This window comes from Poecilia reticulata, linkage group LG15 (genome assembly GCF_000633615.1).
Source record: "Poecilia reticulata strain Guanapo linkage group LG15, Guppy_female_1.0+MT, whole genome shotgun sequence".
Lineage (NCBI taxonomy): Eukaryota > Metazoa > Chordata > Actinopteri > Cyprinodontiformes > Poeciliidae > Poecilia > Poecilia reticulata.
This window is the reverse complement of record NC_024345.1, coordinates 10,265,505-10,290,273: the sequence shown is the minus strand read 5'-3', so window position 1 is coordinate 10,290,273 and position 24,769 is coordinate 10,265,505. Positions and strand designations below refer to the sequence as shown.

The window sequence follows — 24,769 nt, the reverse complement described above, 5'->3', positions numbered from 1 at the left end:
TAAGATAATACAGTCACATGAATAAAATATGCATTCTGAAATGCATATAAATGAAATGCATTAAGCTTTTAATTTATATACTAAATGTGTTTTTTAAAAGGGTCTGATGTAATATACTTAGCTACAATGTAGGCTTTTCATTACAATGTGATGGGAAAATTAATCAACTTCACATAAATAAAGGCTTAAAATGGTTTTGTGAGTAATTAATCTATCTGATTTAATTTTGTGATTTGAGTTATTGAAATAAATAAATGTTTCAATAATATTTACATTTATCAAACGTGATTATGAGATGGTCAGGATTTTTCCACGTGATATGCGCTTTATACTTGTATTATTATTATAAAAATGTTGGAGTTTTCATTGTATTAAGAATGGTAAGAAAATTAGACAATTGAAATTTCTGCTGCTTCACAAAGATAAATTAATGGGATTAATTCAAATATTTGACATTATACAACAGCAATAAAATGAAATCAATTTATTTGTTTCTCATTTTTTGTGTGTTTTTTTTTTTTATTTATTTATTTTATTATTACTAATAGTTTGTGACAGGATATCTTGGTGTTAAAAAGGAACCAAGAGTTAAACCTTACTCTTTGGATACACATCTATTTTTAAATGATGAAACACGCAATGAGCTTGAAATAATTTTTAATGTTAAACTTTAATACGTTCCCCCACCTATAAAAACGACTTCATACGTATCTCTCTCTAGGTAAATGTTCAAACTAGGACAGGGTCACATATTTCTTCTCGCACGTAAACGGCCTTAACTTCGAGTTCTCGCGATAGTTGGCTTGTGAACCAGAGGATCCCCACAGGATGTTGGAGAGGGATGATGAGAGAACCGCTCAGTGGTGGAGAATCAGACGTCGAGTAGAATCCCTCATCACCGAAAGCGGAAGGTCTGTGTCAGACGGTTGGGATGTGTTCGTGTCTGAATTTGTTGTGTGTGTGTTCATGTGGAGGTAGTGGGTGGGTTCATGACAGAGAGGGGGTACCGCTTCCCTGAGTGACGTTTCTGGCTTTCCTGAGAATCAAAACAGCCGTTGGCCGCGGTAACCGTAGCTTCCCCCGCAGCATGTCGGAAATCCGTTTGATGACTCACGGAGACCGCAGTTTAGCTTAGCTCGCAGCCCCGCATAGCTTCACTCAGACCGGAGTTAAAAGCAGGAATAGGAACGGTGTGTGAAGAGCAGGCGCAGTGAGGGAGGGGGACACACTGCCACAGCACCTGTCGCTGCTGCAGGTAATACACCGCTGCTAGCCGGACACTGTTGTGACGGTAAACACGACACGGACAGCGATGAAGTCAGCGAGTTAAGTGGCGTGTTTATGTCAGGATAACATGCGGGGGCGGCTCCGAGTTGACAGACCACTATGAATGATGCTTTAGAGGTCTGCGTTTTTAACTTTTACTTATAAAAACGCCACAAACGGGTTGAGTTTTATATTTCAGTTCAGTAGATAAACATCTATCTGTCTATCGGTCTGTCTACATTTTTTTTATTTAATCTTGTGTTATTAATTATGCGTAATGTGCAGGCAAACGCTGCCAACCCTTCAAAACTCCTGGTGGAAATATGTTAAATCGATTAGCCGTTTGTTGTAGAAAGAAGTGAATGTTTACGTCAAATCTTTCCAAGAGAACATAATTGATGCTAGCTGTGTGCTGCTTGGGTTGCATATTGTTTTGTAGGGTGGTTAGAACTTTTCAGAATCATGTGTACATATCAAAAAGCATCGCCACGCTTTGCCACCACAAAATACAATAACAGCAATCGACTTTTTATTTGAAATGAATGAAAAAAAGAGGCTTCCATCAACAACAGGTTGTTGCCATGTTTGATGCACCTGGCCTTTCGCTTTTGGCCTATTGTTGTCTAAGCTACATGTGCATATTTTATAATGCACAACGATGCACAAACGGCAAGCCCGATAATTTAGCTATTGACATATTTAACACTAATAAATCACTCAGAACGTTTTGACTCGTCACAGCAGTTGGAGATGCCAGATTCCTTGATTATGGTGCTGATTGTCAGACAGAGACAATCTTTCTAACAGTGATTGGACAACAAGATATGGGTATTAATATATTGTCTCTTGCATAAAATCTAAGCTAAGTGAATCTATCCACATTGTATCTGTTAGCCATCCACATAACACAAAAATTGAACTATTTGGGCTAAACACTGTGCTGAAATAAACAAACCACATCACCCTGAACACAACATCCCCAAAGTGACGCATGGTGTTGACAGCATCATGCTGTATAGCCTTTTTTGCAGACATTATATGATTTTTCAAAACTCGTAGAGGACTTAAACGTGCCCACATATGCGAACTCAGTTGTGATACAATCTTGACAGTTACTCCTGTCAGAATAATCCAACAGAGAAGTCAGTCCAACAATGGTTGGACAACAAGTTACGGTGCTGCTGTTGGAGTCAAACTGTGAAAAGAGGGAGAAAACGATAAGGAAAAGGAGACGGCCGGGGAAGTGCTCGAGGTTGGCAAAAACAGAATGGCAATAATATGATTTGAGCCAAAGCAGCAATCTGATTTTCTGCCACTGCTTGATATTTGACATAGGTCGTTTCTGTTTTTGAGATAAATAAATTTGCTTCTGGTTGCTGGACGACAGCAGTCCACCAACTGCAGTTTGCGACCAAATCTTAAGATTGTTTTATGATGGACGATTCCATGTAAGGAGGCTGATATTTGCAGAGTGAGGGCCTGGCTTTTTGGTGTCAGCTTTAACGTCGTATTGTCTCAGTCATTTTTGTTCCCCTCGTCACAACAATTTAACGTAATTACTTTTCAGGTCAGCATTCAGTAATATGTTAGGGCTAAATATTAGGGATGCACGATACTGGATTTTTGGTCGATATCCAATATAGCCAATATATTAAATATACTAAAACTAATTTGGCAGGTAACCGATAGCAATACCGCTATTTTTTTCCCTATACCTACTTGCTGAAACTATATTGCTTCCTCTACTGTGGAATTAAAATACTGCATTATCTTTGTCAATTTAGCCTGTTGCCAAATGTAAATACTAAAAAGAAGGCTGTAAACGATCTAAGACTTTCCACTTGAATTATGTTTAATATCAAATTTATTCATGATCTACTCTCTAAGACAGTAATACAAATCAAACAGTGGAAATTTGACGTCGTGGTGTGCTGCAGCTATTATTGTCACTGGTTTGTCATATAAAAACTATGCCTTTTATATCAGTGAGTTATTTTGACGGAATTTCCAATGTCCGATATATAAAATTTTACAGCCAATATCAGCCGATACCGATACCATGCCATTAATATTGTGCATCGCTAATAATTAAGTATTCATTCTCAGGTTTGTAGCGCTGGGGTGCTGGCCTTATTTATCTATGTGTAAGTGTGCAACACTCTGCAGAGACTGAGAACTCTTATGTTGATTTTTGACGTTATTATGATTTTTTTCAGTCATGACAGGAAGACAAATTTATCTGTGGTTAGTCTTGCATTTTTATGTCATTCCCTAAAAATGTGCTCCCGTTTTTTGCTGGGTATAATATCAGATTTTATAAATCGGCTCTGTTTTCGTGTTGTCTGGTAACTTCTTTTTGTTGTTCTGTTGTTTCCGTCACCCAAACAGAAGCGCCATAGTTCTGTTTTCAGGAGCATATTTTAAAATAGCCTTGCAGCGTCACAAAATCTGATACCTGAAAACTGCACTGGTGTGCAGAACGGCGTGTTCCTCCACATGAGCTTATGCGCCATTACATCCGCACGTTAATGCAGCCCGGTTGTTACCTCTTGTGATAGGTCAGAAAGCACAAAAATCTAGATTTTTCTTCCAAGATCTTTCATACACGTTATAAAAGCATGTGAATAAGTCAAGTGTCCTCTATCAGCGGTAGCACGAACTGGGCGGGCAGTGCAGAGGAACTTTTCACAAGCCTCCGAAAACGGACTCGTTCCTGCTCCAGGAAGCTACGTTGATCGAATTAGAGCCGCTTTCATCACGTGTTTTAGATCGATGCAAAATATGCGGCTGAAACACACATCCTTGTGTGTGCAGTGTAACATTTGCGGTCCTGCCAAATTGGCTTTCCCTTTAGAAGGATGATCATGGATTCCCTGCTGCAGATCATGTCTGCCAAAGTTTGCATGAGGCCTCTGATTGGTTTTAGGAAAGTTTTTCTGAGGTAAGATGAGGCAAAGAGTGGTCCTCTGACCTGACAAGAGGATTGCACTAATGGGTTCGCCCTTGAAGCTTATTTCCAATGGAATTACAGCCTAGAGAAACTACTAATACTTTCATCTTTTCTTTGCAAACCTACTCTTCTTTTCCTTTTTTTATCAGGTAGAGTAAAACTAGTGCGATTAGAGTCATTTCTTTAATACTGCAGATGTGAAGATAATTTTTTTCCATTCTTTTTTGCACTAATGATAAGATTTAAGTTGTTTAATTAATGCAATGCGGTGCCCCTCTAAAGTATTCACTATCCTCAAACCTTTTCACATTTAATCACAAAACCACAAATGTCAGTTTGTGTCATTGAGATATTAGATGATGGAGCAACACAAAGTAGTGCATAGTGGTGAGGTGTAAGGAAAATATGTTTGTTTCTTAAAAAGACTTTACAAATAGAATCTGAAAAGCACGATATACATTTATAGGTAAAAACCCATGGTAACTACTTGCCCATAGAAATCGTAATTAAAAAATAGTTCACTTGTGTAGAGCTGTTCTTTTTTTCTCAGAGGTTTGTTAGGAAACATAAGAAAACGAGCAGCATGATGAAAACTTAAACCAGAGGCAGAGATTGCGGAGAAGTTGGAAGCAGGGTTATGGTGTAAAGGAAATCTTTATGGGGAAACCGTTCAATATATCGTCTGAAATGAAAAGAGCATAGCACAGCTGCAGATATATCAAGACATGGCTGTCCACTTAAACTAACAAGACAATTAATTGGAGAAGCAGCCAAGAAACCCGAATTGATCAACAGCCTTGGGTGGCAGAAGCTGTTGAAAGGACAAATATTAGTTGTGGACTTGACGCATTTGGCTTTTGCTGTAGAGTGGTCAGAAGAAAGGCGTTATTAAAAGAAAAGCATAATAAGTCCTGATTTCAGTTTGGCAGGATTCAAGCAGGGAACACAGCAACTGTGGAAGCTTTTCTTCATCAGGGACATGGAAACTGGATTATTAAAAAATGGATGGAGCTAAACGCAGAGCAGTTCTGGTTGTAAACCTGTCCGATGCTGTCAAAGACCAAGGAGAAGTTTTGCTTTCCTGCGGGACAACATACATGTTTAACATACAACCAGAACTGCTGATCAAAGCATATTTATGTGCTATGTGTGAGAATAGGCCAGTCTGGGCTTGTGATTGAGAAGCTGTGGCAAAGCTTGAAAGAAGTAGTTCAAGGAGTTCACAGTTTACAAGAGAAGAATAATTAACTTTCAATCTCTAGATGCTTTGTGTTGGTCTTTCACATGTTTTCCCAATAAAACGCGTCAAAGTTTAGGCTTGTAAAATAGTTTTAGGTCTATGAATATGTTTCCAAAGAACTATGTATTTTACTACTATAAGTGGTCAAATTTTTGGGGGTAGAAAAATCACACAAAACGGGTTGGACAACAAATCAATAACAATATATATTGCGGTACAGTACACACATGAATAATATCAATATTAATAATACCTCTGATAGAATTTCCAATAATTTCACTGAACACTGATCCAAAACCACACAGCATTCTGGGTAATGTAGGCAGAGGAAAGGCTTTAGCTTCTCAACCTCAGCCAGCTCAGCAAGGTGGGTGGCATCAACTAACTCACTCGCTCTTTGGCTACCTGTTAAGTAACTTGGTCAGCAGCACTTTCACCTTGTCTCATACCTGCTTAACAATAGAAAACAATGAAAGCTGTTGGTAAAACAGGAAAATTCACATCACTAGTTAGGCAGTATTTCTTATATTTAAAAAAGTAATTATTGATATCAACTGATATAAAATTGTCATATCGTGACGCCGTTTTCAACCATATTGTCCAGCAGTAGCTTCTCCTCAAACTACTAGTAGCTGCATCTAATTTAACTTTAATAAATGAACAATAAACATGTTAACTAGTGAAAAAACCTAGCTCAAATCCAGTTTAGTGGCAAATTTGGTCATGAAAGCATCAAAGCGTGTTGGACGAGTCTGCTTTTGTTCACCTAGATTCCACACAGTCACGATTCTGCTACCTCAACATAAAAAAAAGAGGCAGAAATGTACAGAGGTGTGTGTGCACGTCTGTGGGGTGTGTTCCAGCCTTCGCCCTGACGCTGCAGTCCCTCCAGATGTCTGCGGCAGGCGGCGCAGACAGTAGCTGATGTGAATACTGATTTTCAGCCTCAAACGACTCCGACGGTCTCACTAAACCGCAGCTCCCCGTTTGGGCTGTACTGCTGCTGCGCGTCGTGTCGTACCATGGAAGTAGGGTGTATTTGAGGTGAACGCGGCCGCTATGCAGAGAGAGAGAGAGAGAGAGGCGGGGGTGGGAGACGGCAGAGAGGTGCAGAGATTTGCCGTGAGAGAGTGTGAGAGAGCATCCCTAACTGCCGTGGTTGCTATTTTTAACCGGGCTCTCTACTCCACAGTCCTGAGATGCTCTCCCACTCCTCAAACACAGACAAGACAATCACCAGATCCACACACTGACTCAAATTCTTCAATGTAAAGAGTTGCATAAAAACCAAGAGCGGTGGATTTGCTCTGGTATTCAGTGTCTATTCAATGCTGGGGGGGGGGAGGAAAAAAAATCCTTGAATGAATGAGAGGTGGAGCTTAGAGATATCAACTTGGCAATCAAGGTCAGATATTTTTTTGCTTCAGAAAGAGCTCTGCAATATTTCATCCTGTTTATCAGAGGGAGTGTTTGCAATAGAAAGAGGAACCGGGTGTATCGTTGGGCGGTGGGGGGGAAGCAGAGGAAGCTTTCGTCCTCTCAATAACAAGTTGTTTGTCTTGTCAGACATTATGAAAGAGCTTTGGGGGGGGGGAGTGGTGGTGTAGCAGAGAAGCAAAATAAAGCCATGCTCCTTTTTTTCTATATCATGTTTTTTCCCCCCCCTCTCCTTTCACTTCCTTTCAGGCTGAGTCACTACTGGTGAAGAAGGAAGGTCTGGAGAGGGAACGTGAGAGGAGGAGGAGGTGGAGGAGGAGGGGAAGACGAAGAAGAAGACGAAGAAGAGAGGGAGATAAGCCACGACAGGAAGCAAAACGACACGCGCGCGCTCAGAGCTACACACCACTTGTTTAGCGAGCGTGCGCTTGTCTGCGTCTGAGGGGGGGGGAGAGAGAGAGAGGCTGGGCGAGTTATAGAGGGTGAACGGGAAAGGAAGAAAGGGAGGGAGAGTGACGCGGAGGCTGGGAGAGCCGTTCCCCCCTCCCCTCCACCTCCTCCTCTCCTCTCCCTCGCTTTCTCCTCTCCTCTTCTCCTCCCCTCCCCTCCCTCTCTGGCTGTGTGGAGCAGGCGTGTAACGGCATCAGACTCGGCGTGAAGGAACCATGAGCGATGTCACCATCGTTAGAGAGGGATGGCTCCAGAAAAGGGGTGAGTACATCCAGAGCCTTCTCCCACTCCCCTTCGATGCGTTTCTAGTCTGCGTCCCCTCGTCTAGACCGAGGGGCCTGGCCGTGCCTGTCCACATGTGCCGGCTGGGAGGATGTCAGTGCGCGCGACTGAGTGTGAGTGATCACATGGATGTCTGATCACCGGTGTGTGTGTGTTTGCGTTAGCCATGTGTCTCTTTACCGTAAGCCTGACTGGCTGCTAGCCTGCTAAATCCCTGTTTTATTCAGTCAGATTATGTCTGGAAAAGCTGGGGGCACGCACAAGCGTGAGCGTGCAGTTACTGTAGTAACATCTAACGGATCCCTGTGGTGACATTGCTGGTGTTGCAGTGTTGTGTCATGCCAGTGTGCTGTCTCATGTCTGTGAAATCTAGTTAGTTCTGTCTTCTGAAGTGGCTTTTTTTTCTTTCCCAAACAGCATAATATGTTAAGTTCAGAAGTGTGTGCTTGGGGGGGTTGAGGGGGGGAGGATATCCTGAATAGTGTCACTGACAGTCATATGACACGGGTTCAAGGGAGCAGTTAAAGTGTAGAAAGGGTAGTGACAACACATCCTGTTTACAACCAAATGAGTGAAAAAAGTGCAACGGTCAAAGAGCATGTGGCAGAAATAGTGCTTCCCTGTTCTCAGACGTTCCCAGACTGGAGACAGTTACAACAGGTGGAACCGATCCAGAAACGGCTGAAAACGTTATTGGTTCCATGGGGTCAGCGGGGGTGACTAGAAATGTCCTTTTTTGTTTGATGTAATTAACCCCAAATGTGTGTGCTTGTGTGTCTGATGCCGATAGAGATCCATCCAGGCGTTCAGATGTAGGGTATGTGAATAAATGTGTGTGTTTGGAGGGAGGAAAAAAAAGGGGGATTTCCAGTTTTTTAGGCCAATGAACATCATTCCCCTTCACCATGGGATGGTGTCCAGGAATGTGCAACAGAAAACCGCCGAGCAGGAAGTGACATGGATATACAACAGACAACAGGTTTCTGGGTAATGTAGGAGGCGCGCCGGGAGAAGATGCTGCTCCGCGCATTCGCAGGGTGAATGTTCTGTGACTAAAGCACAGACACGCGAACACACACACACACACAGATAAAGCATGCAGTCTGCAAGCAGAGTGGGCTGAGGTTGGGGGGGGGTCTTTTTTTGTCTCCCAGCGTGCCAGTGGGATCCTCAGTTGTCTGTGCATATTAAGAGGAAAGCATCGCCCTCAGTCACGACTCGGCGATGCCAGTGTTTGTCGGTGTGAGGGAGAGGTTAGGTAGGGACGGAAGAAGACGAAGAGGAGGAGGAGGAGGAGGAGAGGGAGTTCTGTTTGTGTCAGGAATATGAATGTTTGTCTGCATTGTATGATAAATCTTTGTCTGTAGCAGAGTGAGGGGAGAGACGCAGGGTCAGAGTGCTGACTCACTGTCCGGGTCGTGATACAGCAAAGACTGCAGTCTTAGTCATTAGACAGACGGTTACTCAAATCAGAGATGTTGAGTATCTTTATATGCACGGAAAGTTCTCCAGGATTGAATTATGGACCATGTTTCTGGTTGAGTAAGTGACATGAATAAAAAGAACAGAAACAAAGAAGCTAAATGATGACAGGCCTGTAAGGACCCTTAGGTGAATATTGAATCTTTTTCTTATTACTCCTATTCTTTGTTTCATGGAGAAATGGGTGGGTATGATTAGAGTATGATAAGCTTGGGTAAAAAAAAACAAAAAAAAAACAGAAATTTTAAAACAGAAAAGCAACAATCACTCCAACTACTGCTAAAATTTAAAGTGTAACTAATCCCCAAATGAACTTATTTTGCATGATAAACTGTCTGGCAGTTTGACTGAATAGGTTAGTCAAACTGCCTAAATAAGTAGAATTTTGATATTGTTCAAAAAGGTTTTTTTAATGCTATCTCCTATTGTTATTTTGATACAAAGACTTAAGCAAAAATGTAAAGATAAAAACCCTCAAAATTTAGTAGTGGTCTACAATAGTTAAATAAACTATTAGTTTGCCAGCTGGACTTCTACTGAAGTAGCTACAGATACTGTAGCTTTTTTATCTTGGCAAGAGCGATGGGTGATGCTCCTTTAGTATCCATAACATGACTCTTTTCCATTGCGACGAGTTTCCCTTTCTTGTGAGGGAACAATAGGAAGTAATCTCTCAGCCAGCAAACATGTTCCCAAATTCAAAGAAGTCAATTATTTTAATTCAATATTAGTTTATATATCGCAATTTTTTTATGCGACAGTTTTTGTTTGGGTTGTTGGAAAATAGAGGTGGACATGATTTTGATATAAATACTAATGATGCACCAATTACTTGTCCAAATATCACTCTTAACTTTCTATGATCTAATACTATAAAAATCTGATTTTTTTCCTCATAAATATACCAAAACACTCCCACAATTTTGGCTTATAAATAAATAAATAAAAACAGTATTTTCTTCCACTGTTTTAGGGCTTCTGCTGATGTTTATTTTTAATGAATGGACTAAACTGAGTGATCCTAAATCTCATAAAAGCTCACAAAATCATTCATTTTTTTTTTTTAATAGTTGTAAATGTGTTGTTTTCTCTGGAGCCTTTTACACAGTTTTTTCTCTTGCTAATGGGTTTGGTGTTGAATGGAAATTATTTATTAGTTAATTGTTTTGGGGGAATAAACAGCCCATCTCAGGGGTAAAGAAGACTTCTTATGGTCACAAACTCTCACGGGAAAACTTTGCATGTTTTATGACGGAACCGATTTGGAGAAATGGTGCTTGTGTTTGGCCAACTACTGTTATAAAAACTGGTCAAACATTACAAAACATTCACACACTTTCACACACGCAACAACGGATGGTGACCAAATGTAGCGATGGTTGAATACAAAAAACGTCCATGCATATTTTTTTTCTCAACTCTTACCAATCTTATGATGCAGCAGAAAAAGCCCTTAAGCAGATATACTACAGTGGTTGAAATGACTAATTCAGCTCTACTTATTTTGAAATGAAATGAATCCTCTCCAATACAGATCATATTTTCCAAATACAGCACAATATGCCCTTAGATGACCCTGCCTTTGTGTACACACTGACATGACTAGGATTTCCTTCCTCCTTTCGGGGTGTGGAGTGCAATCAACTGCATCACCTCTTTGTGTAAGGAAATCATGCACGTTGTGCAATCTTTGCTACAAGGCAAAATGAACAGTTTTAAAAACGTTGGTTTTATTCTGATGAACACGACCAAAACGACACCGGAACGTTTTTGAGGAATTGTGCGTCGCTCCCTTCTCAGGAAGAATGCCCTTCTTAATTTCTGCTACCGCCAGGAGTTTACCTTCTTTCAACCCATGTGAGGCTACAGGGGTCACTCTCTCAGCCACTGCGCCGGGTGGATACTGTTACCTTCACCAGCATCAGCACACACAGCAGTCAGCACAGCAGATGGTCGGGAGGGAGGGGACAGATGAGGAGATCCGCATCATCTTTTCTTGGACACAACTCATTGTCCTCCAGTGTTTTCTTTTATAAGTTACAGATCAGAGGTGAAACGGCAAAGTCGAAGCAAAGTGAGCCTTGGTCACTTTGAGAGCGGCGAATCTGTCGCTTGGAGGTTTTTTGTTATGACACATCAGATACTAACTAAAAGATGTTGTGGGCAAAATGGTTTCAGAGTTGACTCATTAACCTATCTCTCGCTTCTTAGATGAGTACTTATGATTATCGTTGTTAGCTTTAGCATGTCCCAAGACACACACTGTGAAAGATCAATAGGATGAAGTAGAGCAAATTTGCGGTACTGTTTTCAGCCTTTGTGGTGACAGATGAAATCTTATTAACTCTTTAGCCACATGAAGGACTGGGGTCCTTCCCTGTAGAAATACATTTCATTATACGTTTCATTTTAAATAGCTCCGTATCTTTTGTGCCAACTCTGTCTTAGAGCACTTTACTGATTCTGAAAATGGGTTACTTCAAAATATTTTCTTTCAGTAACACCACACACTGAAGAGTGTTGTTGGCATAGCCTATTAAGACTAAGGCATTGTGCATTCATAGCCGGATTAAACCAGCACTTTGCTATACGCTTTGCTTTGTGCAGAGGGTCTGGACCCTTGGCTATTGAGAAACTATTACATGGACTCTTTAAAAATGTAAAACTCTTTTGAAGTTTTAAATTTTACCAAATCGCTAACGTTTGGTTGCGACGTATATAATTCTCCAGTTTGATGCCATAAAGCTTATCGGGACTTGCCTGCGCTGTAAACAACAGTGAAGTGCTGATTCAAATGATGCGGCTTCTAATGCTGATTCAGTATTTGGAAGTGTGACCAACATAGACTCAATGACTTTGTTCACTATCTCTGCTGCCTTTGCTAAAATTACAAAACAGCGCAGAAAATCACCATAGTTGTACACAACGTCTTCCATTCGCTGATCGGCCTAGCTGAAATTCCACTGGAGAAATCCACTTCAATGGGAGAAAACTCAGATAGAGCATTAGAGGGAGAAGCGAATCGAGTGGAACTGAATCGGAAGGCAATGACCAGGCTTGTGCATTCACTGGGAATAAAAAAGAACGATTGAATTTTTTAAGTTTATTACCGAATCAACCGTCGGTCAGTGCCAGTCGGGGCTGAACATCGTCAGATTCTGGTAGCCAGCACTTTCCCTGATGTTTGTAGCCTCTGTATTTATAAGCTTCTGTGCTTATAGCATCTCAGCATGAACAGATTTTTAGCAATTTGGACTGTAATTAAATGTTTTAATTAAGTCTCAGATTTAATGATATATTATAGAAATAAATCCTGATACTGGAGTATGTTTATAAGTCCATATTAGTGCTTAAATTACAGGTTAAGTCACATTTGATTGTAATAAAATACATTTTGCTTTTTCGTTATTATGCAAATAAAAGTGAAATTTCTGCTAGTACGTTACTAATCATTTTCGAACGCGCATAAATACAGTCTTTGTTGATTTGAATGTTATAAAGCATCATAATAAGTAAAAAAAAATTAATATCTATCTCTCACGTACCTTTTTTTTCTCTACTCAATGCGGACAGTTTGACATCTAGTTGCTGACCACATTGATGAAATGTATAATTTAGATCCCAGTATTAGTCCTGCTGATGTAGAGACTCAGAAGATGCCTGGGTAAGTTTTGCTCCCTTATTTCATGCATCTCTCTCAGCATGCCTGCATCGCTGGATATTTGGATTTGAAATGAAAGCCATCACTTCTCCCCTTTTATTCCTTCTTTGTTCTCCACTCTCCCTGGAGCAACTGTATTTGCTTTACTGTGTACATATTACTGCTGTGGGGTTCATTGGGTGCAGTGCAGTGGAGCAGCCATCTTGGCTTAGTGAGTTCAGCGAGTTCAGTGTTGCTAGAGGCTGGCTGGATCAGGTGGCAGTGCCAGATCTCTGATATCAATCACCAGTCGCTGCCGCCGCCACTGTTTGCCGGTCCCCTCTTCTCCTCTCTCCTCTCCTCCTCCGCTTCTCATTTCTTTTTCAGCTCCCATCACCTTGTACTCCTTCTCTCCGCTCCCTCTGATCCTCCAAAGCCTGCAATGCATGCATATCCACGGCAGCAGCCGACAGGCAGACAGTGCAGGCTTTGTTATGAATGGCATCCCCTTGCACATCCGGAGGAAGTGTACTCTCCAGTGTGGTTTTACAAACTGTCTCCATTGTCCTAAGAATGACTCACTCTACTCTGCAGATAATGGCAGTCAGCCAGACAGACTGACAGCACAGCACAGAAGGACCAGTCTGCAGAGCCCACAGACAAACGGCACAGGAAAGGGAGACGGATAGTTTGTGACAGATACAGCCACCGCAAAAAAAAAAAAAAGAGACAGGAACTGCAAGAATCGCAGAGGATGTGAAAATGAAAGGAGTTTTTAAATTTACAGAACTTAATTTTTGGGAAGAGGAGCTAATTTTGGACATCAGTGACAGTAGTGTCAGCAGATATGACCCATTTATTGAAACATGATGCCACAAAAGAAAAAGAAAAACCCAAAACAACTTCAGTACTGATTTTTTTTTGTTTGACTACTACCCAATCAGGCTAGAGGGAGTGTTTTTTGGTACATCAAAATGACCTTGTGTGTTTGTTTAGGATGTTCTGAGCTAAATAGCTGTGGACATTTTAACTGTTTGAAGTCAGTAAGATCTGCATCGAGAGAAGCATGCTTTTAAAGCCCATGCCAGCAGGAGGATTAATGGATGGGCAATGTGAATGGACTAATGTAGAGTGAGGCAGTCTTGGATAAATGAATGAATGGATCAATGAATGGAGTGCTGATCATTGCGTATGCACAACTTGGAGAGAGGAAGCAGGAGGGGATGAAAGGAGGAGAGGTTGCATAATGCGATTAGTCTGCAGCTGAGGATCATCAAAATGCTGACCTCAAACATTGGATCACAATATGGACGGATGCTTGGAGATTTGCTCAGGCACTACTTACTAATTGTTCTCACTACTATTTGTATATTTTGTTGTAATCTGGCCTATTCATTTAATTCTTTTATAGTGCTGTAAAAACTATCCCACTCTTAAGATTTTTTAAAAATCAGTTATTCATTGCTAGTCACATAGAATTTAACTTAAGATAACCTGAGTTGATACAAATACATCAACTCATTTAGATGACTCAATTACAAAATACTGTGTTTTTTTAACTATTGCATTTATTAGGGAGGGAGAATTATCACAATCAGCCTGGCCTTATGTGAAATAGTATTTCACATAAGTATTTTTTTTTTTCAGAATTGTTTTAATTCAACCACACACGTGTCTTTTCTAGTGTGAATGACCTACTTAAAGTCACATTGTAAATTGACCAGGCCTCTCCAAAACCATATTTGTAAGCAGTCGGAGGTAGGCAGGTGTGTTTCTGACTTTTGTGCTGCTGCATAACCCAAGAGCGCTGCAGTGGAGGGTTGCAAAGGAGGGTTTTTCTGAAGAAAATACAAATTGTTAATCTTATAACATAAACAAATTGTCCAACACTAAACATTGATTTCTGTATTCTGTCTCAATATTTTTGCTTTCTCTGGTTTATTTTACCCGTTTCTTCCTTATTACTGCAGATGTCCATTTGTGTTTATGACAGGACCCTTGTCAACTCGTGTTACAATTTCCCTTTACTACCATTTTGATTTATTGACGGTGACAGCGTTGTCCTTACTTGAAAAGCCATCTGAGTACAAGTGGAAAACCATAGTCTATGTTTAAATGGGCTAACAGAGATTAGGCCAGAGAGGTGGGGTGTAGTTAACTTCTTGTGGTAGTGAGGGCTGTTTGGATTCGGCTTTGGGATGATTAGTGGAGGCAGGCTTGAATGTGGGTGGGTTTGTCTGATTGAGGCAAACAGATGAATGCCAAGTGGGTAACAACTACTGCAAGAGCTAGACGGCAGGAGAGGCAAATAATACCACTTGCTTTTAGTTATGTTTTAGTGAGCGCTGTGAAATTTGTATTTGTATTGTTTAATTTTTTTTCCAAAAGTCTCCTCCTATCAAATAATACAACTAGAGTTACAGTAGGGTTTTGATATGAAGGTTTTGAAAACAGTCTCCAAAAAGCTAAACATTTTCTATCACTTAGATAGAAAATGTCTTTCTGAAGTTTGTTTTCGTGAAATGCCAGAGAGAGTGCCGAAGTGGCAGAGGTGGCAACCTCTGGCCACATTTCCTTTGGAATACAAAGGAAATGTCATTGCTGACCAATATTGGGGCTAGGTATCAAACTTATAACTTACTGTACTCACTAAGACATTTAAGCCTTAGGCCTTGGGATCCACTGGTGCCATTCTGAATGTAACTTTAGTACTTGGATGCAAAATTTTCTTTGATGGTAAGACCTGGATTTTTAACTCCACAAACCATAGCGTTTAATGTTCTAATGCTAATAAACTCCATGGAACAATCTTGCTCTCTTCAACACAAGAGCAACACAAGATAGATAGAAAGACAGACGGACCAAAATAATCCCCATAAAGCAAAGTAGCCTTTTGCATGAAACAGTTTCCGACAGAAACATTGGCCATTTTGTTTAATTCAAAAGTGCAGAACTTAGAGAACAAAACCCCAGAGAATTTTCTTGCCCTCAGTACTAATTATTGACAACTTCATGACTCCAGTAACACATGTTTCTTTCACACAGTTACCCAGCGTCTTGTTCATGTGGTGGCCAATGACATTTTTCTTCAGTAGTCCGTGATTACAAAAATGTACATTAATCCTCTTTGAACTTGCTTAAGCACTGTTCTGAAAATTTATTTTCTTTCTAGTCCCATTTCCACAGTTGATCATGGCTTCCTTATACTCGGGTTTCATGTACTTAGATAACACACTACAGTCTGTCTGGAAAACCTATGCTATGGGTTTTATACCAGCAGCCTTAAACAGTTCTGCGATCTGTGGTTGCGCACAGTTCGTTCTTTGTCAAGTGACTGTCATAGTCGTCATCTTCCAGTCATTCCTGTTCTGGAAACAAAGAAACCTTACATTTAATCCTACCACTGTCAGCAAATCCTACCTTATATCCCCACCTTATTACAAGTCTTACCCACTAGGGAGTTGTCATTAGTGTGCAAACTTGACAAGTGTATCCAATACTTACTTTTTAATAAGCAAGGTTTTCTTTACCTGCAGTTGTTCTGACGTGCTGCTAAAAGTGTCAGCCACCATGATTCTGTTTTTCTGAGTAGATTTTCTAAGTTCAGCGCCTCACCAACACCAAATAAAATAAAAATACAGCCTTCCTTTCTGTCACTGTCGTTTTATTAAGAAGATAATATAATGTGGAACCAACTATAACATCAGATTTGCAGTGAAAACCAACCCTTTCACTTTGACCCATTTGATTTTTGAAAAATGAATTAGTTTGTGGTTATGGTGGAAAGTTTATGGTTAGGCCCAACATTATTTATACCCCAGGCTAATATAGATTGTTTTTCAGTCAACCAAGATGTTTGAAAAAAATGTTTTGTTTTTTATTTTTTTTATTTACATTTAATTAAAAAAAAGTTAAATGTTGAAAATTATTTATACTCTTTATAATAAGTAGAAAATTCTTTATTGGCCTTCTAGTATTCTAACCCATGTTTATAAGTGCTGACACAACTTTTTCATGTTTCCACTGGTATTTTGAAGGCCTCCTTCCCATCACTTTAATCTTTATCTTCCTCCACAGATGTTCTGTCAGAGTCAAATCAGGACACTACTGAATCGTTAACATAATTTCCAGTCAGAAAAAAACATGTTGGGGAAAAATAAAATATTGCTTTCTACCTAAATCTGAAAGGGGTATCGATAATTTTGGTCTCAACTGTATCCTGGAGCCTAGGTGAGAGAACTTTTCAATTGAAACATCCATATGATGCAAATTTAATCCTCTTTGCACATTATTTCTATGAGTAATGTCAGTATTTTGGTTCTATCCTTGCATGGAAGTAGGGTCTGTACCAGCATATGTGGTAGCCCCTCTACAGATTGTACAGGAAACAGATCCAGGAACTGTTGAATCCTCAGTTGTCACAATGTTGCTGAAAAATCCTTGTAGGCCTTAGTCCCCACTTTTTTCCTGTTGCCTCAAATACCTTCTCTGTGAAGAGACTGCATGTGAGGGACATGTACATGTTTTCATCCACATTTCTTGGTAAGTAAGTGCTAATAAGCTTGCACACAGTGCAGCAGCACATACAGAATAGTCCAGTGGCAATACTGATCCAATCTCCAATCTCACCTATACACTAGGGTATAGTTATCCCATCACAAATGGGCCTCTCTGGCAGAGTAAGTGTACAGTGCCTTGGTGGAATCAAAGATTGCATGTCTGAACCCTGAGAACTTATCTGCACATATTTATTTAGCTTTGCAGGATGCACCATTAAGTCCGTTTGGCCTTTCCATCAAATAAACATCTATTCCGGACCATTTCCAGTAGGCTTGGCTTGCTTTTCTTCCGCTTGTCTTTAATAGTTGAGCTGCAAAAGGAGGTGGTCACTTTAAAGGGACAGTGATTCTATTTATATCTTCCCACCTGTAATCTGTCTCTGACGGGATTAACTCAACCACTAGCTTTAACCTGCCTGGCTACACAGACGGAGACAATGAAAATTTTAGTCATGCAAGAATGCACTGATGTAGACCAATTAAATTCAATTTGGTTTACTAATACTGTGTAACATCAACACACAGACAATGTCATCTTAGGGAGCTTAACAAGACGTGCATGTCCAATTTATATCAGGGCATGTCAAATCCAACTGGGATCATGAAAATGTAACAAACGTTGCAACTTTGGTGCCTAATAAAATTGAGTTTACTGGACTATCAGGCGTGAAAATTCCCTATATACAGTCGAAAGTGATCTTAATTACTGCATGACATGATCAAAGCAAGTTAATTTAATAATGACAATAAGTAAAATGTCTTAAGGAAGCCCAGCCAGTTGGATTGAGTCATTGACTTTGAGGCTATCTTCCTCCTGAGGAAGGATATGGTGACAGTAGAGAGGAACAACTCCCTTTAACAACAAAGATTCACAGTTTCAATAACGCTCCCTGGGCTTAAACATACATAAAATATGACTGTTATTGCAAGAAAGAGATGTGCAAATGTGTTTTAGCTTAACTGAAACATGACTGTCTTATCTATGCATCTGTGTGAGTGTGGTTGCAATCTCCGTGGTTTTGGTGCATCAGTTATTCAGCCGGGTAAAGCCGGAGGTACGAGAGATCGAGCAGTGATGAAATGTTTTATCCTCTTTTCCTCCTCCACCCCTCGTTGCCAATTTGCAGTCATTAATTAGCTGTCCATGATAAAATTCCCCATTCCCACTCTGACACTAGTGTAGAGCAGCGGACGGTGGTGGTAATCATGTCAGCGAGGCTTGGCTCGGGGTTCTGAGGGGGCTAAATGGCCCCCATATGGTCCACTGGCTGGGGCCCACTTCTTAGCATGCTCTCATTAAACTGGTGCTTAATATACCAAGGTAAAGGGAGATACACACACACACACACACACCCACACACACACACACACGCATACAGTCAGTAAGAGACAAATCAAAGCATTTAACAGGGCACAAAGGGACACCAGCACAAGGAGTTGGTGTTTGTTTGGTGGATGTGTGTGTCCATGTTTGGGGAGGCTGATGCTAAACGATTGTTGACTTGCCATCTGTCATTAAGCGAAGAATGTTGTGTATGCGTGTGTGTTAAAATACGAAAGATGAGACGGAAACGAAATAAAGAAACAATGAGTGAGGTGCAGATGTCTCACAGCAGAGCAGGGGGTTCATCAGCAGACCGCTGTATGGGTTTGTGGTAGAGAACAAGAGAAGAGAAGCAACATCTGCCATATTCAGATGTGGATCCGTGGTTTCAGCGCAATATCACAATATCTTGAGTTTTAACAGACCTGGGATATGCTCCTCCTGATACTTTGTTGGATTGAACAGGAGGTTTCACACACATTTCGGTATTTTACTAATATTACAGAAGAAGGTGTTGCAGAACTTCTTATGGTGTCTGGCATAAGACACCATAAACATTTTAAATTAAATGAAACCAAAAGATATTTGATGTTTTGTTTTAGTTTGAAACTAAAAGCAAAATCAGAAGTGTTTAATTTTCTCCATTAAACCTAACAAACCGTATACAGTTATATTGCCATAACACTAATTTGTTCAAAGTCGGGTGTGTTTTAGATGGTCACACTAACTTCCACCAGTGTCTTCTCATTAGAGATGCACCAGTTATCCCCTTGACCAGTGATTGGCAGGTCAAATATCGGCTTTGCTACATTTTTCCAGCCTGTAAACACATCAATGAAAAATATATTTGGATCTGGCAGGTCTTACACAGTTTTTATTGTCATTTTGTAGAAATCAGTTTTCACATTAAAAGTTTTTTTTTTTTTTGCCAAAAAAAACCCAATTTTCTTGGTCACAGTTGATTTGTTAAGGCAATAAAAACAATAAACCATCCAACAGCGTGATTAATACTTTTTGTAGGCGCTGCAGTTAAAATATCACTGGCATTTTTCTGGTCTCATTTAAGAGTTTAAACGCCTGTGGAACAGTAAATTTGCAGGTTTGAAACTGCAACTTTTCAAAACGGGGATGGAGTTTGATACGGATTGCCTATTTGATTAAAAACAAAAAAAAACAAACAAAAAATTGCTTTATTATAAGGCTGTAGCGGGAATGTGAGTTACAATAATCACACCGATAAAAAGGTATTGGCTTTACTCTCATTGTTGTTTCTCCTTATCTGTACAAACAGAAGTTTAGGAAAGTCCAAATTTGACATTTTATACTTCATGTGTGGACAGATGGGCCCAGGCTGGAGCAGGTGGAGAATCCAGACAGGTAGCCAAGCAGGACGGAGAAGGGAACAGAGAGCAGCAGTTAGTTAGGTGGAGAGCACTTACTGCTGGCCCTTCAGTCTAACACATGAATGAAACCTTTGAATGAAGCACGACTGGGCTGGTGCGTGTGTGTCAGCCACTGTGGGCTGGGGGTGTGTGCGAGGGAGCGGGCGGTGCACTTGACAATACTTGGGGTATGGCACTTGATTGTTTACTCTTTCCCCACTGGACTTGGCAATTGTGCTCAACGGTATGTGTGCGCGCGCGCGTGTCTGTGTGCGGTGTGAACATGTGCATTCGAAGGAGAAACATGCAGCTCCGGGCTTTTATGTTGCTCTTGGAAAAGTACGAAGGCTTCACAAAAGACCAGAGGGGGTCTTGTGTTGTCCACACAAGCGCATGCATGCGCTCGCAAGACCAGCTGCTGCCCACAGCCCCAGCCCAGCGATTCTGAATTAATAATACAGGGCCACTCTGGAATAATGGTGACTAACATGCACACACACACACACACACACAAGCACAAAGCTTTGCACCTGTTCACCACTGCTCAACTGGACAGGGTTGGGCTCCACAATACACACACACACACACGCCCCATGTTGCTTGTCTGTTGTAGGCGATAGTTGGACAGCTGTGTCTGTCGGCCTGTCGGCCTGACCTTCCCCTTCTTTTTCTGATGTCACTTCTTCTTATTGACTGATTTGTCCAGCTGCGCTCCTGCGCTTCTCTGATTGGACGGTTTTGCATCCAATGAGGCAAAGACACAGAATGAGAATTTGAATATGAATGTCAGGATCTCAAAGAAATGTGTGCAAGTAATAATTGCTGAATGAAATGGAAAAAAAGACGGTACGGAGCATGACTTGACGAGCCTCGATTTTCTTTTCCTGAGCGTCATTTGAATGATATTTGTGTGTGAACAGCATCGGCGTCATACGCACTTCTACTAAAAATAAACAAATATTTGGAGTCGAACCGTAAATCACAAATTCTTAAAAAAAAAAAAAAAGGGTTGTAGCAGATGGCTTTGGTTGAAAGTGATTTCTCTTCAACAGGTCCCTTTATTTTACAAATGATGCAGTGGGGTTTTTTTAGCCAATAAATCTGTATAGGAAGCATTTTGCATAAATAAACTGCTTAATGTAGACATCAATGATGCAAAATAAAAAATAAATAAAAATCAATGGTGCCAACATGCAGAGCCCTCCAAAAGAGAGGGAAGAAAAAGAGGCAATAAACCAGCAATCAATGCAATTTGATTAGCCAGCTCATTGGCTGTGTGTGCCTTCCCTAATCGCATTGGATTCACTGCATTTGAAGACAAGCGCCATGGCATTCCTAATGTTATCGCGTGTTAAAATGCAAGAGCTTTTTGTTCTTTTTCTCTCAGATTGTATTTTTACCTTCTTGATGCGCTAGAAGACATCCAAGCAGATCAGTCTTTAGGTTGTTTTTTTTTTCTTCCCCAAGCTGTGTTTGCATTGCTAGTTTGTGTGTGTGGGTGGGTTGATGGATGTGTGTATGTTAGGGATATAGACCATCTGACTGAGCTGTGTTTTAATATTCCTGATAGGATTAACCATAGATGAAACCTGAGTTTTCCCTGCTCGATAATATATTTTAAAAGCCTTTCGCTCTGGGCTGACAGTATGTTCTTTTTGACTCTTCCTTTAAAAAAAAAAAAAAAAAAAGTCTCTTGTATTTATTTTGGCATGTTTTCAGAATCTCTGAATGAGATGTGAGAAAACTGGCTGCAAAGAGCTGCCAGAGTTCTGTAACGTGTGAAGAGCAGCGATTGTTGTGAGCATGTAGTGCACAGGAGGTCATACGGGGCCAGGTGGGAGTCCTGGTGTCCTGTCCTTGTGCTTGTTCACTTGGCAGACCAGAAAACAATGACACGATGGAATTAACCATATGTTACATTTTAATAGCATTTTTTTATGCAAATGCTGATTATATGAGTTATTATTCGAGATGCGTCGATCAAAATTTAGTGGCTAATTTCTGATCTCTGGTGTTTTCAGTTTTCCAGTTTATTTTTTCATCATTAATTCATTGTTAATTATCTATATGCAGACCCATTCTATAAATTAGAATATTACTGAAAAATCCATGTTTTTAGTTAGTCCACTACCAAGTTAAACACATTATGTAGTTTAATTAGCCAAAGACTGATGTTTTAACACCTCTACTTTCCTTAATCATGATGAGTTTCTAATAACAGTTAATGAAAACACGCTTTAATATTACATCCGACCCGTAAACAGGAACTACTTTGAAAACAGAAACATGGGCTTAATGAAATGCATGGTTAATATCGGCTTAAAGGTAGTTATTTTCAAAAGGTACTTTTAATCTGACAAACGAGACTCATCCGATTGTATATTTTAATTAATTGAATAAAACTGTAGTGTTTGCTGGAGAGCAGTTGCTGTAAAACAAGGTTTTTACTATTCATTTCTCGTAAACCCAAAATGAAAATGGTTGACGTGGTGAACTGCGAGAGAATGTAAATCTTCACCTTACGTCTGTCCAAAAGGCAGAAACTTTTCCCACATGTTCATCAACAGGTAAGGGTCAAACCCTCAGGGTTAAAACGGAGCCACTTTGCTACATTGTGTTCAGTCTTTTTGCCATCTCCGTCATCTCTGATTACCACGACATCGGCTTTGAGTCAGAGCCTCAAGCCATTACCCGAATCACACAATTACCAACAATAAGAACTACTTTGACATTATATTTAATATGAAATGAGTAATCACATTTAAAAAATCGATTTTGAGAAAACAAAAACACTGCCCAATGTATTTTTCTTTAGTTATACCAGGTCAAAAGGGGAGATAATGTGGTTAGAGTCATAAAGTCTGATGATAAGATTGGTGTAGCCTTGGCTAAGTGACCTTCACCCACCCACAGTTTAGCTTGGTAACCAAAGCCTCCTGCCTGGCACAGGTGCCACTGAGCTGCATCGCTCTACTAAGATGCTAACATGCTACTACCACAGTAAATCCTATGGTTTTTATAGGAAGCGACACATTCTTCACACAGATTGAGGTTTAAAATGTCTGGAGGCAGAAATGCCCACACCCACACAAACTGACAGTCACCCAGGGAGAGCATTTTACATATATTGTCCAAACACACACACTCACTCTCTCTCTCTCTTTCTGTGTCTGTCTCTCTCTCTCTCACACACACACACATCAGTATGGTGAGTGGATTAGGATGAGAGCCGTCTTGGCTGCACCGTGTCTGTCACTCACTCTCAGGCTCTGTGTCAGCATCACAGCAGTGGTGATCCAAGGAGCCACCACCATCTACTGGATTGTAGCGGCACTGCAGCAGAAAAAGGAATAAGGGGAAAAAAAATGCACATATAAACCAGAAGAGGGGAAGGAATTGTTACGATATTGGTAATATAATCAGAGTGTTTAGTTTTGTTATTTTCTATTATGTATCCAGTTTTTCATTTTAGTTTTTTCCAAATAACATATCTGACACATTTAGAATGAACAGTAAGATAATATTTAAATGCAGTTAGTGAGAAGATACCCAGCTGTTTTGTCGTAGGTAAACCTCGAGTAAAAATGAACAGGCGATTGTACAGTCAACTTCAGGTTCCTTGGACAAGTGAGTCTCCATAGCGACATGGCACTGAGAAAAGTTGGGGTATGTGTGAGCAGCTCTTTTTGTACCAGCTGGGGGAGCAGAGGGGCACCATGGCTGCACGCATGCATGCATGGGCTTGTGTGTGTTTGCATGCACCAAGCACAGACTAGCAGCAGACTCTGGCTGTGTGCAGCTGGCTGGGTAAAACCTCCTATTGCCCCCTTTGGCCCCCAAGGGAAAACTGCTCTCCCATGGGTTTCCACTCAATCTGCCATGCTGCCCTGTTCCGGCTCTCTGGAACCAACACGGCCTCAGCAGCTTACAGTAAGGCCCTTCTCGCATGCGTTTCTAAGGCTCAGTCTTCATCTTTGTCATTCCTCAATTCCAGCACTTTATTCATCCCTACACTACTGTAGTGTCTGCATGCCAGCATTGAACCTTTCAAACACAGCGGCAACTCCGGCTTCAAAGTGAATGTGTTTCTTTGAATCCTGTCCTGTTATGTAAGAGCGAAAACACCCCTTAAGTTTTTAGAAGAACATGCAGCTCCGCTTTTATAGTGTCGGGGATTGGGATTGTATTTAAAGCAGTTCCACAAACTCGCACACACACATACACACAAACGAGCTCAAAATCCAGTCCCAGTGTGATAATGAGACTAATGCAGTTTAAGTGGATTGGCTTTGAAGAGGCTAGATTCGCCTTAAGATGTCTGAGCGGACTGGAGTTAAAACTGCTGGGGCTGGGGTCACGCACACGGCCATGTCCTTGTAAACATACCCATTCACTGTGGATCTGCAGAGAGGAGGATGGTTTCTTTTGTCTCTTGTTTTTTCTTAATAATGTCTTCACGTTTTTGGAATCTCGTCAAATTTCCTGCCCAGAATTATGAGCTTCAACCAGCTCCCGTCCTCCGTGGACAAACTGTGGGACAGATGTCTTCCTCAAGCGTCTTACCGACACAATTCCTCACTTTCTTAACCTTTCAACCTCCCAACTCCTGTGCTGCCCACAATTACCTCCCCCTTCCATCACTCCTTTGACACAATAGTTTCTTGTCTGATGTTCAACTGGTTGTGTCTCATTTACTGTTCCTTTCTGATAAAAAAAACAAAAACAAAACATATATATATATATATATATATATATAT

The 24,769-nt window shown here is 40.6% G+C and overlaps 1 protein-coding gene across 1 annotated transcript in view; it reads left to right on the top strand.

The window, feature by feature from the left end:
- The first annotated feature begins 811 nt into the window (after positions 1-811).
- Positions 812-24,769, top strand: part of akt3a (v-akt murine thymoma viral oncogene homolog 3a) — a 63,834-nt gene continuing 39,876 nt past the window's right edge. Inside the window, exons 1-2 of the mRNA XM_008429170.2 lie at positions 812-911; positions 7,143-7,604. Of these exons, the coding sequence (XP_008427392.1) occupies positions 7,559-7,604 (46 nt within the window). The 5' untranslated portion in view covers positions 812-911; positions 7,143-7,558. The remainder of the gene's footprint in view (positions 912-7,142; positions 7,605-24,769) is intronic.